The sequence below is a fragment of the Oncorhynchus mykiss genome, chromosome 9 (assembly GCF_057628025.1).
Source record: "Oncorhynchus mykiss isolate SJ-2025 chromosome 9, ASM5762802v1, whole genome shotgun sequence".
Taxonomy (NCBI): domain Eukaryota; kingdom Metazoa; phylum Chordata; class Actinopteri; order Salmoniformes; family Salmonidae; genus Oncorhynchus; species Oncorhynchus mykiss.
Window position 1 is genome coordinate 10398963 of NC_143030.1, and position 18900 is coordinate 10417862.

An 18900-nucleotide genomic window follows, 5' to 3' on the forward strand; every position below is an offset into this window, starting at 1 on the left:
GGCCAGCAGTAAGAGGAGGAGACTGATGAAATCTGTCCATTCACAACCATTACTATGAACTATGAACACCAGCCCCCACTACCTAAGTTACAAGTTAAAGAGGTCACCCAGATTTCCAAAAATGTTTGGTTTCCTTATCAAGTAAGCGGTCTAGGAATAAGGCTAGACCACCATCCATTATAATGCTTAGGTTATGTTGTCCTGGTTAACCGTGTGTGTGTGTGTGTGTGTGTAGAGTGTTTTTGAGCAGCCAAAGGAGGGAGGGCCGAATTTGGAAGGTGACGCCCCTCTTGTGAAGATCCCCTCCCCCCTCCATCCCGTCCCCGCCCCCGTCGATGACATCGTTGACCTCACCAGCTCACCTGGTCCAGGTAGGGCTACGTTGTTACAGAGGAGGCTGGTGGGAGGAGGCGTTACGAGGATGGATAGGTATCAACCCCATCAGACGGATACCGTTCCATTGATTCCATTCCAGCAATTACGATGAGCACGTTTTGCTAGGTCTCCGCCCACCTAGGTCTCCGCCCACCTAGGTCTCCGTCCACTTAGGTCTCCGCCCACCAGCCACTTCAATTCAATGCTGTCTCTTCAGACATTATTTCCCCTCACAATTATTTCCCCTTACCGTGCTGTGTGATATACATACTAGTTACCGTGCTGTGTGATATACATACTAGTTACCGTCCTGTGATATACATACTAGTTACCGTGCTGTGATATACATACTAGTTACCGTGCTGTGTGATATACATACTAGTTACCGTGCTGTGTGATATACATACTAGTTACCGTGCTGTGATATACATACTAGTTACCGTGCTGTGTGATATACATACTAGTTACCGTGCTGTGTGATATACATACTAGTTACCGTGCTGTGTGATATACATACTAGTTACCGTGCTGTGTGATATACATACTAGTTACCGTGCTGTGTGATATACATACTAGTTACCGTCCTGTGATATACATACTAGTTACCGTGCTGTGTGATATACATACTAGTTACCGTGCTGTGTGATATACATACTAGTTACCGTGTTGTGTGATATACATACTAGTTACCGTGCTGTGTGATATACATACCAGTTACCGTGCTGTGTGATATACATACTAGTTACCGTGCTGTGTGATATACATACTAGTTACCGTGCTGTGTGATATACGTACTAGTTACCGTCCTGTGATATACATACTAGTTACCGTGCTGTGTGATATACATACTAGTTACCGTGCTGTGTGATATACATACTAGTTACCGTGCTGTGTGATATACATACTAGTTACCGTGCTGTGTGATATACATACCAGTTACCGTGCTGTGTGATATACATACTAGTTACCGTGCTGTGTGATATACATACTAGTTACCGTGCTGTGATATACATACTAGTTACCGTGCTGTGTGATATACATACTAGTTACCGTGCTGTGTGATATACATACTAGTTACCGTCCTGTGATATGCATACTAGTTACCGTGCTGTGTGATATACATACCAGTTACCGTGCTGTGTGATATACATACTAGTTACCGTGCTGTGTGATATACATACTAGTTACCGTGCTGTGATATACATACTAGTTACCGTGCTGTGTGATATACATACTAGTTACCGTGCTGTGTGATATACATACTAGTTACCGTGCTGTGTGATATACATACTAGTTACCGTGCTGTGTGGTATACATACCAGTTACCGTGCTGTGTGATATACATACTAGTTACCGTGCTGTGTGATATACATACCAGTCATGTTACCGTGCTGTGTGATATACATACTAGTTACCGTGCTGTGTGATATACATACCAGTTACCGTGCTGTGTGATATACATACCAGTTACTGTGCTGTGTGATATACATACTAGTTACCGTGCTGTGTGATATACATACCAGTTACCGTGCTGTGTGACATACATACCAGTCATGTTACCGTGCTGTGTGATGAACATACCAGTCATGTTACCGTGCTGTGTGATATACATACCAGTTACTGTGCTGTGTGATATACATACTAGTTACCGTGCTGTGTGATATACATACCAGTTACCGTGCTGTGTGACATACATACCAGTCATGTTACCGTGCTGTGTGATGAACATACCAGTTACCGTGCTGTGTGATATACATACCAATTACCGTGCTGTGTGAAATACATACTAGTTACCGTGCTGTGTGATATACATACCAATTACCGTGCTGTGTGATATACATACCAGTTACCGTGCTGTGTGATATACATACCAGTTACCGTGCTGTGTGATATACATACTAGTTACCGTGCTGTGTGATATACATACCAGTCATGTTACCGTGCTGTGTGATATACATACCAGTTACCGTGCTGTGTGATATACATACTAGTTACTGTGCTGTGTGATATACATACCAGTCATGTTACCGTGCTGTGTGATATACATACCAGTTACCGTGCTGTGTGATTTACATACTAGTTACCGTTCTGTGTGATATACATACCAGTTACCGTGCTGTGTGATATACATACCAGTTACCGTTCTGTGTGATATACATACCAGTTACCGTGCTGTGTGACATACATACCAGTTACCGTGCTGTGTGATATACATACCAGTTACCGTGCTGTGTGATGAACATACCAGTCATGTCATATCCCTGTCTCCATGTTTCAGGCCAGAAAGAGGATCTTATTGCCATAGTCCTGACAAGTAAGTTCACCCCGTTCCACTCATCTACGTTACATTACATCACAGAACTCACTATCGCCATCATGTGGTGGGAGGCCAAATCGATCAGATAATTCCACTGTTTCTCTTTCTCTCTTCCTCTCTCTCTCCCCCATCCCCTCTCTCTCTCCCCCTTCCCCCTTTCTCTCCCCCTTCCCCCCTTTCTCTCCCCCTTCCCCCCTTTCTCTCCCCCTTCCCCCCTTTCTCTCCCCCTTCCCCCATTTCTCTCCCTCTTCCCCTATGTCTCTCCCCCTCTCTCAGATCTCCAGGCTCAGTCTATTGAAGAGCTGAAACAGCAGAGGTCATATCTGAAGCTGTTTAACAAACAGTGTAAAGAACTCCAAGAGCTCCGTAAGAAACACCTGAAGAAGGTTAGACTGAGTCACTCTCACCTCTGTCTCTCATTGGAAATAGTAACTGGCAGAGATCTTACCAACGAACAACAATAATATATTTACTAATCGGTAAGAAATACGGCTTGTGATTATCGAACATTTACACGTGTGTGTGTGTGTGTGTGTGTGTGTGTGTGTGTTAACAGGTATGGTCCCTGAGTAAGGAACAGAAGAGTCGCTTTAGCCAGCTCCACTCTGACACACAGAAACAACGCAGTCAGATGGAGAAACACCTGAAATCCAGCATGAAGAAGAAGTAAGATGGAGGGATGAAGAGGGGCAGGATGGGGGATGAAGAGGGGCAGGATGGGGGATGAAGAGGGGCAGGATGGGGGATGAAGAGGGGCAGGATGGGGGATGAAGAGGGGCAGGATGGGGGATGAAGAGGGGCAGGATGGGGGATGAAGAGGGGCAGGATGGAGGGATGAAGAGGGGCAGGATGGAGGGATGAAGAGGGGCAGGATGGGTGATGAAGAGGAGGGGGAGACATTCCAAACTATCCATTAACTCAGGGCTGTATTCATTGGCTAGACATTGTAGCAAATCGTTTTGTAAAAACAAACAAACAAAAACGTTTATTCCAAATAGAAAACATTTTGCAGAGAGTTTCAATTGGACAAATTTTAGGTCGGTCCCCGACCGTTTAGTTCCGTTTGGTTCCTAGTGAGTACAGCCCTGTCTATTCAGAACTACAGCAGGTATCTAGAGACCTGGGAGTTGGTTCCTAGTGAGTACAGCCCTGTCTATTCAGAACTACAGCTGGTATCTAGAGACCTGGGAGTTGGTTCCTAGTGAGTACAGCCCTGTCTATTCAGAACTACAGCAAGTATCTAGAGACCTGGGAGTTGGTTCCTAGTGAGTACAGCCCTGTCTATTCAGAACTACAGCAAGTATCTAGAGACCTGGGAGTTGGTTCCTAGTGAGTACAGCCCTGTCTATTCAGAACTACAGCAAGTATCTAGAGACCTGGGAGTTGGTTCCTAGTGAGTACAGCCCTGTCTATTCAGAAGTACAGCAAGTATCTAGAGACCTGGGAGTTGGTTCCTAGTGAGTACAGCCCTGTCTATTCAGAACTACAGCAAGTATCTAGAGACCTGGGAGTTGGTTCCTAGTGAGTACAGCCCTGTCTATTCAGAAGTACAGCAAGTATCTAGAGACCTGGGAGTTGGTTCCTAGTGAGTACAGCCCTGTCTATTCAGAACTACAGCAAGTATCTAGAGACCTGGGAGTTGGTTCCTAGTGATAAAAGACAGAGACATGGTGGAGAATACAGTGTGTGTGTGTGTGTGTGTGTGTGTCAGGGAGTCAGCAGAGCCGGTGCAGAGGCAGCTGACAGCGTTGGAGGCGGAGCTACAGAAACAGACAGTGCAGCTCAGGGAGTGGCAGATGGAGGAGCTTCTCAAACTACGACAAGAACAACACTCACTGGAGAGAAAGAAGAGACACACACACCTACAAGAGGTACACACACACACACCTACAAGAGTTACACACACCTACAAGAGGTACACACACACACCTACAAGAGGTACACACACACACCTACAAGAGGTACACACACACCTACAAGAGGTACACACACGCACACACCTACAAGAGGTACACACACCTACAAGAGGTACACACACACACACCTACAAGAGGTACACACACACACACCTACAAGAGGTACACACACACACACCTACAAGAGGTACACACACACACACCTACAAGAGGTACACACACACACACACCTACAAGAGGTACACACACACACACACCTACAAGAGGTACACACACACACACACCTACAAGAGGTACACACACACACACACACACACCTACAAGAGGTACACACACACACACACACACCTACAAGAGGTACACACACACACACACACCTACAAGAGGTACACACACACACACACACCTACAAGAGGTACACACACACACACACACCTACAAGAGGTACACACACACACACACCTACAAGAGGTACACACACACACCTACAAGAGGTACACACACACACACCTACAAGAGGTACACACACACACACACCTACAAGAGGTACACACACACACACACCTACAAGAGGTACACACACACACACACACACACCTACAAGAGGTACACACACACACACCTACAAGAGGTACACACACACACACACACCTACAAGAGGTACACACACACACACACCTACAAGAGGTACACACACACACACCTACAAGAGGTACACACACGCACACCTACGAGTGGTCACACTCTCTCAGCCCTCCATCTATGTGCTCCAGCTGTCTCGGAAACTAGAGGAGACGGCCCAGGAATGCCAGCCGGCTCAACTGAAAAACCTCAAGGACATCTGTGCTAGGTAAGATGGTTCTACCAATTTAAACCCACTGTTAGAGCACACCTTTCATGACCTGAAGTTATTCTGTAGGACACCTTTCATGACCTGACGTTATTCTGTAGGACACCTTTCATGACCTGAAGTTATTCTGTAGGACACCTTTCATGACCTGACGTTATTCTGTAGGACACCTTTCATGACCTGAAGTTATTTTGTAGGACACCTTTCATGACCTGAAGTTATTCTGTAGGACACCTTTCAGGACACCTTTCATGACCTGAAGTTATTCTGTAGGACACCTTTCATGACCTGAAGTTATTCTGTAGGACACCTTTCATGACCTGAAGTTATTCTGTAGGACACCTTTCATGACCTGAAGTTATTCTGTAGGACACCTTTCAGGACCTGACGTTATTCTGTAGGACACCTTTCAGGACCTGAAGTTATTCTGTAGGACACCTTTCATGACCTGAAGTTATTCTATAGGACACCTTTCATGACCTGACGTTATTCTGTAGGACACCTTTCATGACCTGAAGTTATTCTGTAGGACACCTTTCAGGACCTGAAGTTATTCTATAGGACACCTTTCATGACCTGAAGTTATTCTGAAGGACACCTTTCATGACCTGAAGTTATTCTGTAGGACACCTTTCAGGACCTGACGTTATTCTGTAGGACACCTTTCATGACCTGACGTTATTCTGTAGGACACCTTTCATGACCTGAAGTTATTCTGTAGGACACCTTTCATGACCTGAAGTTATTCTGTAGGACACCTTTCATGACCTGAAGTTATTCTATAGGACACCTTTCATGACCTGAAGTTATTCTATAGGACACCTTTCATGACCTGAAGTTATTCTATAGGACACCTTTCATGACCTGAAGTTATTCTGTAGGACACCTTTCATGACCTGAAGTTATTCTGTAGGACACCTTTCATGACCTGAAGTTATTCTGTGAGAGAATTCTCATCCTAATATTTATATATTTCTTAATTCCATTCTTTTGACTTTAGATGTGTGTGTATTGTTGTGATTTGTTAGATATTACCGCACTGTTGGAGCTAGAAATACAAACATTTCACTACACCTGCAATAACATCTGCTAACCATGTGTATGTGACCAATAACATCTGCTAACCATGTGACCAATAACATCTGCTAACCATGTGACCAATAACATCTGCTAACCATGTGACCAATAACATCTGCTAACCATGTGACCAATAACATCTGCTAACCATGTGACCAATAACATCTGCTAACCATGTGACCAATAACATCTGTGACCTCGTTACTTCCGGCGCCGACAGAGATGGCCGCCTCGCTTCGCGTTCCTAGGAAACTATGCAGTTTTTTGTTTTTTTACGTGTTATTTCTTACATTAGTACCCCAGGTCATCTTAGGTTTCATTACATACAGTCGAGAAGAACTACTGAATATAAGATCAGCATCAACTCACCATCAGTACGACCAAGAATATGTTTTTCGCGACGCGGATCCTGTGTTCTGCCTTACAAACAGGACAACGGAGTGGATCCTATGCAGCGACCCAAAAAAACGACTCCGAAAGAGAGGGAAACGAGGCGGTCTTCTGGTCAGACTCCGGAGACGGGCACAGCGCGCACCACTCCCTAGCATTCTTCTTGCCAATGTCCAGTCTCTTGACAACAAGGTTGATGAAATCCGAGCAAGGGTAGCATTCCAGAGGGACATCAGAGACTGTAACGTTCTTTGCTTCACGGAAACGTGGCTTACTGGAGAGACGCAATCCGAAGCGGTGCAGCCAACAGGTTTCTCCACGCATCGCGCAGACAGGAAAAAACATCTTTCTGGTAAAAAGAGGGGCGGGGGCGTATGCCTTATGACTAACGTGACATGGTGCGATGAAAGAAACATACAGGAACTCAAATCCTTCTGTTCACCTGATTTAGAATTCCTCACAATCAAATGTAGACCGCATTATCTACCAAGAGAATTCTCTTCGATTATAATCACAGCCGTATATATCCCCCCCCAAGCAGACACATCGATGGCTCTGAACGAACTTTATTTAACTCTCTGCAAACTGGAAACAATTTATCCGGAGGCTGCATTCATTGTAGCTGGGGATTTTAACAAGGCTAATCTGAAAACAAGACTCCCCAAATTTTATCAGCATATCGATTGCGCAACCAGGGGAGGAAAGACCTTGGACCATTGTTACTCTAACTTCCGCGACGCATATAAGGCCCTGCCCCGCCCCCCTTTCGGAAAAGCTGACCACGACTCCATTTTGTTGATCCCTGCCTACAGACAGAAACTAAAACAAGAGGCTCCCACGCTGAGGTCTGTCCAACGCTGGTCCGACCAAGCTGACTCCACACTCCAAGACTGCTTCCATCACGTGGACTGGGAGATGTTTCGTATTGCGTCAGATAACAACATTGACGAATACGCTGATTCGGTGTGCGAGTTCATTAGAACGTGCGTTGAAGATGTCGTTCCCATAGCAACGATTAAAACATTCCCTAACCAGAAACCGTGGATTGATGGCAGCATTCGTGTGAAACTGAAAGCGCGAACCACTGCTTTTAATCAGGGCAAGGTGTCTGGTAACATGACCGAATACAAACAGTGCAGCTATTCCCTCCGCAAGGCTATCAAACAAGCTAAGCGCCAGTACAGAGACAAAGTAGAATCTCAATTCAACGGCTCAGACACAAGAGGCATGTGGCAGGGTCTACAGTCAATCACGGACTACAGGAAGAAACCCAGCCCAGTCACGGACCAGGATGTCTTGCTCCCAGGCAGACTAAATAACTTTTTTGCCCGCTTTGAGGACAATACAGTGCCACTGACACGGCCTGCAACGAAAACATGCGGTCTCTCCTTCACTGCAGCCGAGGTGAGTAAGACATTTAAACGTGTTAACCCTCGCAAGGCTGCAGGCCCAGATGGCATCCCCAGCCGCGCCCTCAGAGCATGCGCAGACCAGCTGGCCGGTGTGTTTACGGACATATTCAATCAATCCCTATACCAGTCTGCTGTTCCCACATGCTTCAAGAGGGCCACCATTGTTCCTGTTCCCAAGAAAGCTAAGGTAACTGAGCTAAATGACTACCGCCCCGTAGCACTCACATCCGTCATCATGAAGTGCTTTGAGAGACTAGTCAAGGACCATATCACCTCCACCCTACCTGACACCCTAGACCCACTCCAATTTGCTTACCGCCCAAATAGGTCCACAGACGATGCAATCTCAACCACACTGCACACTGCCCTAACCCATCTGGACAAGAGGAATACCTATGTGAGAATGCTGTTCATCGACTACAGCTCGGCATTCAACACCATAGTACCCTCCAAGCTCGTCATCAAGCTCGAGACCCTGGGTCTCGACCCCGCCCTGTGCAACTGGGTACTGGACTTCCTGACGGGCCGCCCCCAGGTGGTGAGGGTAGGCAACAACATCTCCTCCCCGCTGATCCTCAACACTGGGGCCCCACAAGGTTGCGTTCTGAGCCCTCTCCTGTACTCCCTGTTCACCCACGACTGCGTGGCCACGCACGCCTCCAACTCAATCATCAAGTTTGCGGACGACACAACAGTGGTAGGCTTGATTACCAACAACGATGAGACGGCCTACAGGGAGGAGGTGAGGGCCCTCGGAGTGTGGTGTCAGGAAAACAACCTCACACTCAACGTCAACAAAACTAAGGAGATGATTGTGGACTTCAGGAAACAGCAGAGGGAACACCCCCCTATCCACATCGATGGAACAGTAGTGGAGAGGGTAGCAAGTTTTAAGTTCCTCGGCATACACATCACAGACAAACTGAATTGGTCCACTCACACAGACAGCATCGTGAAGAAGGCGCAGCAGCGCCTCTTCAACCTCAGGAGGCTGAAGAAATTCGGCTTGTCACCAAAAGCACTCACAAACTTCTACAGATGCACAATCGAGAGCATCCTGGCGGGCTGTATCACCGCCTGGTATGGCAACTGCACCGCCCTCAACCGTAAGGCTCTCCAGAGGGTAGTGAGGTCTGCACAACGCATCACCGGGGGCAAACTACCTGCCCTCCAGGACACCTACACCACCCGATGTCACAGGAAGGCCATAAAGATCATCAAGGACATCAACCACCCGAGCCACTGCCTGTTCACCCCGCTATCATCCAGAAGGCGAGGTCAGTACAGGTGCATCAAAGCTGGGACCGAGAGACTGAAAAACAGCTTCTATCTCAAGGCCATCAGACTGTTAAACAGCCACCACTAACACTGAGTGGCTGCTGCCAACACACTGACACTGACTCAACCCCAGCCACTTTAATAATGGGAATTGATGGGAAATGATGTAAATATATCACTAGCCACTTTAAACAATGCTACCTTATATAAATGTTACTTACCCTACATTATTCATCTCATACGCATACGTATATACTGTACTCTATATCATCGACGGTATCCTTATGTAATACATGTATCACTAGCCACTTTATACTATACTATGCCACTTTGTTTACATACTCATCTCATTGTACATACTGTACCCGATACCATCTACTGTATCTTGCCTATGCTGCTCTGTACCATCACTCATTCATATATCCTTATGTACATATTCTTTATCCCCTTACACTGTGTACAAGACAGTAGTTTTGGAATTGTTAGTTAGATTACTTGTTATTACTGCATTGTCGGAACTAGAAGCACAAGCATTTCGCTACACTCGCATTAACATCTGCTAACCATGTGTATGTGACAAATAAAATTTGATTTGATTTGATTTGATTTGACATCTGCTAATCATGTGACCAATAACATCTGCTAACCATGTAACCAATAACATCTGCTAACCATGTGACCAATAACATCTGCTAAACATGTGACCAATAACATCTGCTAACCATGTAACCAATAACATCTGCTAACCATGTGACCAATAAGATTTGATTTGATTTCTAACATGCTGTTTTCTGATCATTTCTAATAATAATTGATTGGATTCATCGGAGAGCTTTTCCATCCCTCAAAGCACTTGCATAGTAAGGAGGAAACTGGCCTCGTCCACCACCTAGATGATGACATTTGTACCAGAACTCTGACCACATATCAGCTATCATAACAACTGTATTACTCACAATGTACCTAGTCAGTTATTCTGATGGGATCACTTCCTGGTCTGATGCAATCGCAAGCTGTCTTCTACTTTTAAGGATTAAAGGTGTCCTGCTGTCCTTTTTGAAATGTTGTTGATTTGGTTATACCGTTGTTGTTGTTGTTGTTGTTGTTGTTGATCTGGTTGTGTAGTTGTTGTTGTTGATCTGGTTATACTGTTGTTGTTGTTGTTCTGGTTATACCGTTGTTTTTGTTGTTGTTGATCTGGTTATACCGTTGTTGTTGTTGTTGTTCTGGTTATACCGTTGTTGTTGTTGTTGTTGTTGATCTGGTTATACCGTTGTTGTTGTTGTTGTTCTGGTTATACCGTTGTTGTTGTTGTTGTTGTTGATCTGGTTATACCGTTGTTGTTGTTGTTGTTCTGGTTATACCGTTGTTGTTGTTGATCTGGTTATATCGTTGTTGTTGTTGATCTGGTTATACCGTTGTTGTTGTTGATCTGGTTGTACCGCTGTTGTTGATTTGGTTATACTGTTGTTGTTGTTCTGGTTGTACCGTTGTTGTTGATCTGGTTGTACCGTTGTTGTTGTTGTTGATCTGGTTATACCGTTGTTGTTGTTGTTGTTGATCTGGTTATACCGTTGTCGTTGTTGTTGATCTGGTTGTACCGTTGTTGTTGTTGATCTGGTTATACCGTTGTTGTTGTTGTTGATGATCTGGTTATACCGTTGTTGTTGTTGTTGATGATCTGGTTATACTGTTGTTGTTGATGATCTGGTTATACCGTTGTTGTTGTTGTTGTTGTTGTTGTTGATGATCTGGTTATACCGTTGTTGTTGATGATCTGGTTATACCGTTGTTGTTGTTGTTGATGATCTGGTTATACCGTTGTTGTTGATGATCTGGTTATACCGTTGTTGTTGTTGTTGTTGTTGTTGTTGATGATCTGGTTATACCGTTGTTGTTGATGATCTGGTTATACCGTTGTTGTTGTTGTTGATGATCTGGTTATACTGTTGTTGTTGATGATCTGGTTGTACCGTTGTTGTTGTTGATGATCTGGTTATACCATTGTTGTTGTTGTTGATGATCTGGTTATACCGTTGTTGTTGATGATCTGGTTATACCGTTGTTGTTGATGATCTGGTTATACCGTTGTTGTTGTTGTTGTTGTTGATGATCTGGTTATACCATTGTTGTTGATGATCTGGTTATACCATTGTTGTTGATGATCTGGTTATACCGTTGTTGTTGTTGATGATCTGGTTATACCGTTGTTGTTGTTGATCTGGGTGTACCGTTGTTGTTGATCTGGTTATACCGTTGTTGTTGATCTGGTTATACCGTTGTTGTTGATCTGGGTGTACCGTTGTTGTTGATCTGGTTATACCGTTGTTGTTGATCTGGTTATACCGTTGTTGTTGATCTGGTTATACCGTTGTTGTTGTTGTTGATGATCTGGTTATACCGTTGTTGTTGTTGATGATCTGGTTATACCGTTGTTGTTGATGATCTGGTTATACCGTTGTTGTTGTTGTTGTTGTTGATGATCTGGTTATACCGTTGTTGTTGATGATCTGGTTATACCGTTGTTGTTGTTGTTGATGATCTGGTTATACCGTTGTTGTTGATGATCTGGTTATACCGTTGTTGTTGTTGTTGATGATCTGGTTATACTGTTGTTGTTGATGATCTGGTTGTACCGTTGTTGTTGTTGATGATCTGGTTATACCATTGTTGTTGTTGTTGATGATCTGGTTATACCGTTGTTGTTGATGATCTGGTTATACCGTTGTTGTTGATGATCTGGTTATACCGTTGTTGTTGTTGTTGTTGTTGATGATCTGGTTATACCATTGTTGTTGATGATCTGGTTATACCATTGTTGTTGATGATCTGGTTATACCGTTGTTGTTGTTGTTGATGATCTGGTTATACCGTTGTTGTTGTTGATCTGGGTGTACCGTTGTTGTTGATCTGGTTATACCGTTGTTGTTGATCTGGTTATACCGTTGTTGTTGATCTGGGTGTACCGTTGTTGTTGATCTGGTTATACCGTTGTTGTTGATCTGGTTATACCGTTGTTGTTGATCTGGTTATACCGTTGTTGTTGTTGTTGATGATCTGGTTATACCGGTGTTGTTATTGTTGTTGATGATCTGGTTATACCGTTGTTGTTGTTGTTGATGATCTGGTTATACCGTTGTTGTTGTTGTTGTTGATGATCTGGTTATACCGTTGTTGTTGTTGTTGTTGTTGATGATCTGGTTATACCGTTGTTGTTGTTGTTGATGATCTGGTTATACCGTTGTTGTTGTTGTTGTTGATGATCTGGTTATACTGTTGTTGTTGATGATCTGGTTATACTGTTGTTGTTGATGATCTGGTTATACCGTTGTTGTTGTTGTTGTTGTTGTTGTTGATGATCTGGTTATACCGTTGTTGTTGTTGTTGTTGATGATCTGGGTGTACCGTTGTTGTTGTTGTTGTTGATCTGGTTATACCGTTGTTGTTGTTGTTGTTGATGATCTGGTTATACTGTTGTTGTTGATGATCTGGTTATACTGTTGTTGTTGATGATCTGGTTATACCGTTGTTGTTGTTGTTGTTGATGATCTGGTTATACTGTTGTTGTTGATGATCTGGTTATACTGTTGTTGTTGATGATCTGGTTATACCGTTGTTGTTGTTGTTGTTGTTGATGATCTGGTTATACCGTTGTTGTTGATGATCTGGTTATACCGTTGTTGTTGTTGTTGTTGATGATCTGGTTATACCGTTGTTGTTGTTGTTGTTGATGATCTGGGTGTACCGTTGTTGTTGTTGTTGATGATCTGGTTATACCGTTGTTGTTGTTGTTGTTGATGATCTGGTTATACTGTTGTTGTTGATGATCTGGTTATACCGTTGTTGTTGTTGTTGTTGTTGATGATCTGGTTATACCGTTGTTGTTGATGATCTGGTTATACCGTTGTTGTTGTTGTTGATGATCTGGTTATACCGTTGTTGTTGTTGTTGTTGATGATCTGGGTGTACCGTTGTTGTTGTTGTTGTTGATGATCTGGGTGTACCGTTGTTGTTGATCTGGTTGTACCGTTGTTGTTGATGATCTGGTTATACCATTGTTGTTGTTGTTGTTGATGATCTGGTTATACCGTTGTTGTTGTTGTTGATCTGGTTATACCGTTGTTGTTGTTGTTGTTGATGATCTGGTTATACCGTTGTTGTTGTTGTTGATGATCTGGTTATACCGTTGTTGTTGTTGTTGATCTGGTTATACCGTTGTTGTTGTTGTTGATGATCTGGTTATATTGTTGTTGTTGTTGATGATCTGGGTGTACCGTTGTTGTTGATCTGGTTATACCGTTGTTGTTGTTGTTGATGATCTGGGTGTACCGTTGTTGTTGTTGTTGTTGATCTGGTTGTACCGTTGTTGTTGTTGATGATCTGGGTGTACCGTTGTTGTTGATCTGGTTATACCGTTGTTGTTGTTGTTGATGATCTGGTTATACCGTTGTTGTTGTTGTTGTTGATCTGGTTATACCGTTGTTGTTGATGATCTGGGTGTACCGTTGTTTTTGTTGATGATCTGGGTGTACCGTTGTTGTTGATCTGGTTATACCGTTGTTGTTGTTGATCTGGGTGTACCGTTGTTGTTGTTGATGATCTGGGTGTACCGTTGTTGTTGTTGTTGATCAGGTTATACCGTTGTTGTTGATCTGGTTATACCGTTGTTGTTGTTGATCTGGGTGTACCGTTGTTGTTGTTGATGATCTGGGTGTACCGTTGTTGTTGATCTGGTTATACCGTTGTTGTTGTTGTTGTTGATCTGGTTATACCGTTGTTGTTGTTGATCTGGGTGTACCGTTGTTGTTGTTGATGATCTGGGTGTACCGTTGTTGTTGATCTGGTTATACCGTTGTTGTTGTTGTTGTTGATCTGGTTATACCGTTGTTGTTGTTGTTGTTGATCTGGTTATACCGTTGTTGTTGTTGATCTGGTTATACCGTTGTTGTTGTTGTTGTTGATCTGGTTATACCGTTGTTGTTGTTGTTGTTGATCTGGTTATACCGTTGTTGTTGTTGTTGTTGATCTGGTTATACCGTTGTTGTTGTTGTTGTTGATCTGGTTATACCGTTGTTGTTGTTGTTGTTGATCTGGTTATACCGTTGTTGTTGTTGTTGTTGATCTGGTTATACCGTTGTTGTTGTTGATCTGGGTGTACCGTTGTTGTTGTTGATGATCTGGGTGTACCGTTGTTGTTGATCTGGTTATACCGTTGTTGTTGATCTGGTTGTACCGTTGTTGTTGTTGTTGATGATCTGGGTGTACCGTTGTTGTTGATCTGGTTGCACCATTGTTGTTTTTGATCTGGTAATATTTGTGTTTGTTGTTATTGTTTACAGAGAGAAGAAGGAGCTTCAGAAGATTCTAGACAGGAAGAGACAGAACAGCATCACCGAGGCCAAGAGCAGAGACCGAGACAAGGCCGAGTCGTACGTGTGTGTGTGTGTGTGTGTGTGTGTGTGTGTGTGTGTGTGTGTGTGTGTGTGTGTGTGTGTGTGTGTGTGTGTGTGTGTGTGTCATTTTCAAGGTAATTACGGTCTCCAACTTTTCTGTCTCTCTCTCTCTCTTTGTAGGGAACAGAATGAGATCAACAGGAAGCATATCTCAGACTCTGTCACTTTAATCCGCCGGGTAAGTGTGTGCAGGCCACACACACACACACACACACACACACACACACACTCATCGCACTGAGTAGTACCTCTCCTTTCTACTCTGTCAGCCGTCTCCCTTTGTGATGTCAATATCCATCCCTCACTCTCTCTCTCCCCCTTTACCTCCCCCCCACTCTCTCACTCCTCCCCTCATGCTCTCTCTCCCCCTTTACCCCCCCCCACTCTCTCTCTCCCTTTCTCGTTATCCCCTCTTTCTCCCCCCCTCACACTCTCTCCCCCTCACTCCCTATCTTGTTATCCCCTCTTTCTCTCTCCCCTACTCTTTCTCTCCCCCCTCACTCCCTTTCTCTCTCCCCTACTCTTTCTCTCCCCCCTCACTCCCTTTCTCTCTCCCCTACTCTTTCTCTCTCCCCTACTCTTTCTATCCCCCCTCACTCCCTTTCTCTCTCCCCTACTCTTTCCCTCTCCCTCCCCCCCTCCCCCCTCTCCCTACCCCTCTCCTCCCTCCTCTCCTCTCCCCTACCCTCCCCCTCCCCTCTCCCCCCCCCTCCCACCCTCTCTCCCCCCCCCTCCCACCCTCTCTCTCTCTCTCTCTCTCTCTAGTTGGATGAGGCCCAGTTAAGGCGTCAGGAGAAGTTGGTCGTTGGTCAGAGAGAAGTCCTACGGCACATAGAGGAGGAGAAACCACTGGTGAGAGACACACACACACACACACACACACAGGTGAGAGAGACACACACACACACACACACACACAGGTGAGAGAGACACACACACACACACACACAGGTGAGACACACACACACACACAGGTGAGAGAGACACACACACATACATACACTCAGGTGAGAGAGAGAGACACACACACACACACACACAGGTGAGACACACACACACACACACGTGACACACCACACACACACACACAGGTGAGAGAGACACACACACACACACACACACACACACACAGGTGAGAGAGAGACACACACACACACACACACAGGTGAGAGAGACACACACACACACACACGGGTGAGAGAGACACACACACACACACAGGTGAGAGAGACACACACACACACACACATACATACACTCAGGTGAGAGAGACACACACACACACGTGACACACCACACACACACACACACACACACACACACACACACACACACAGGTGAGAGAGACACACACACACACACACACACAGGTGAGAGAGACACACACACACACACACAGGTGAGAGAGACACACACACACACATACATACACTCAGGTGAGAGAGACACACACACACACACACGTGACACACCACACACACACACACACACACACACACACACACACACACACACACACAGGTGAGAGACACACACACACAGGTGAGAGACACACACACACACAGGTGAGAGACACACACACACACAGGTGAGAGACACACACACAGGTGAGAGACACACACACACACACACACAGGGGAGAGAGAGACACACACACACACACACACAGGTGAGACACACACACACACACACATACATACACTCAGGTGAGAGAGACACACACACACACTCAGGTGAGAGAGACACACACACAGGTGAGACACACACACACATACACACACACACACAGGTGAGAGAGACACACACACACACACACACAGGTGAGACACACACACACATACATACACTCAGGTGAGAGAGAGACACACACACACACTCAGGTGAGAGAGACACACACACACACACACACAGGTGAGAGACACACACACAGGTGACACACACAACCTTTTAAACTTCAGCATACGAGACAGAAGTCATCATCGTAACAGTTTTTGTACTGAAACCTTGACTGCCGACATGCACCATTTTCGAGGCATTTTGTTAACATTCAACGAATGAACAACATACTTAAAGATTGTTTCTGAGTAACGGGATCATTTCATGTTGAAGTATGGCTTTATGTAATCATTTCCAGCTGAAGGCCCGGTTGGAGCAGGACTTTGTGACGGAGCTCCAACGTCTACCTGAGGAGATCTGCCAATATCTACAGACGGTCCTGGAGTCCAAAGGCCTCTGCAGCGACGCCCTCTTTTCCTTATCCAATCATAGCAGCCCCAGCTCCAGCTCAGGCACGCCCTCCAACTGCTCCACGCCCACTTTACCCTTAACGCCCAATAGCAGCGCCTGGAATAGGAGCCTAGACAATGGCATCGCCTCAGTGGAGGATTCATCCTCTTCCTCTACTCCTGTCCAATCAGAAGTAGAGTTGACCATGGTGTGAATTTAATTATATCCATTTTATCATAATGGTTCTTGGGCTTTAATTGGTGGAAAAAACGTATTTTTGTTGTTTTCATTTTTTTATTTGTTTTTAATTGTAATTTTATTTTTTATTCGATTAAATATCTTAAGATGTTGATTTGTTCAATTCTTCTATCCAGGGTTTTAGAGGTAGAGACAAAGTAACCAAGATCAAATATATTTTCTGTTAATTCCTCAGATTTCTTTGCATATGTATGTTTTTCTCATCAATGTCTGCCAGAGATTTAGTCTCTTAACCACTATCTGTCCCAAAACTAAAACTGTAACTATCTGTCCCAAAACTAAAACTGTAGCTCCTCTTAACCACTATCTGTCCCAAAACTAAAACTGTAACTATCTGTCCCAAAACTAAAACTGTAGCTCCTCTTAACCACTATCTGTCCCAAAACTAAAACTGTAGCTCCTCTTAACCACTATCTGTCCCAAAACTAAAACTGTAACTATCTGTCCCAAAACTAAAACTGTAGCTCCTCTTAACCACTATCTGTCCCAAAACTAAAACTGTAACTATCTGTCCCAAAACTAAAACTGTAGCTCCTCTTAACCACTATCTGTCCCAAAACTAAAACTGTAGCTCCTCTTAACCACTATCTGTCCCAAAACTAAAACTGTAACTATCTGTCCCAAAACTAAAACTGTAGCTCCTCTTAACCACTATCTGTCCCAAAACTAAAACTGTAACTATCTGTCCCAAAACTAAAACTGTAGCTCCTCTTAACCACTATCTGTCCCAAAACTAAAACTGTAGCTCGTCTTAACCACTATCTGTCCCAAAACTAAAACTGTAGCTCCTCTTAACCACTATCTGTCCCTAAACTAAAACTGTAGCTCCTCTTAACCACTATCTGTCCCAAAACTAAAACTGTAGCTCCTCTTAACCACTATCTGTCCCAAAACTAAAACTGTAACTATCTGTCCCAAAACTAAAACTGTAGCTCCTCTTAACCACTATCTGTCCCAAAACTAAAACTGTAACTATCTGTCCCAAACTTAAAGCTGATGGTTCGACTTGGGAGTAGTTTCGGTTTGGACTATCTGAATGGTTGGCAATGTTTTGACTTTCGAGATTGGAGGGTCAGGAAAAGCCAAAAAGTTTATCTCTGCACCAAAAACATTTGCGACACACTCTTGGCTGTCTGTGTTAAGGTGCAGTACACAGATTGGACCACCAGATGGGGGTGTTGTATCGGCGGTAGTGAGTGGTTTACCCCTCTATCACTGAGATTCTCTGCTATTGGCTAGGCAAAGGCTACAGCTAACGTTTACACGTTTACAGAAGAAACTTGTGGGCTGCGCAAGCTCCGAGCTAGTGTAGCATGATGCTAATGCTACATGATATAATAGCTAAAAT

The 18900-nt window shown here is 44.3% G+C and overlaps 1 protein-coding gene across 1 annotated transcript in view; it reads left to right on the forward strand.

Annotated features, from left to right (window-relative positions):
• Positions 1-17644, forward strand: part of LOC110510780 (1-phosphatidylinositol 4,5-bisphosphate phosphodiesterase beta-3) — a 157983-nt gene extending 140339 nt beyond the window's left edge. The window contains exons 24-33 of the mRNA XM_036987197.2: positions 236-371; positions 2654-2689; positions 2969-3078; positions 3249-3358; positions 4404-4563; positions 5382-5458; positions 14955-15044; positions 15189-15246; positions 15834-15920; positions 17203-17644. Coding sequence (XP_036843092.2) covers positions 236-371; positions 2654-2689; positions 2969-3078; positions 3249-3358; positions 4404-4563; positions 5382-5458; positions 14955-15044; positions 15189-15246; positions 15834-15920; positions 17203-17508 — 1170 coding nt within the window. The 3' untranslated portion in view covers positions 17509-17644. The remainder of the gene's footprint in view (positions 1-235; positions 372-2653; positions 2690-2968; positions 3079-3248; positions 3359-4403; positions 4564-5381; positions 5459-14954; positions 15045-15188; positions 15247-15833; positions 15921-17202) is intronic.
• The last annotated feature ends 1256 nt before the right edge of the window (positions 17645-18900 follow it).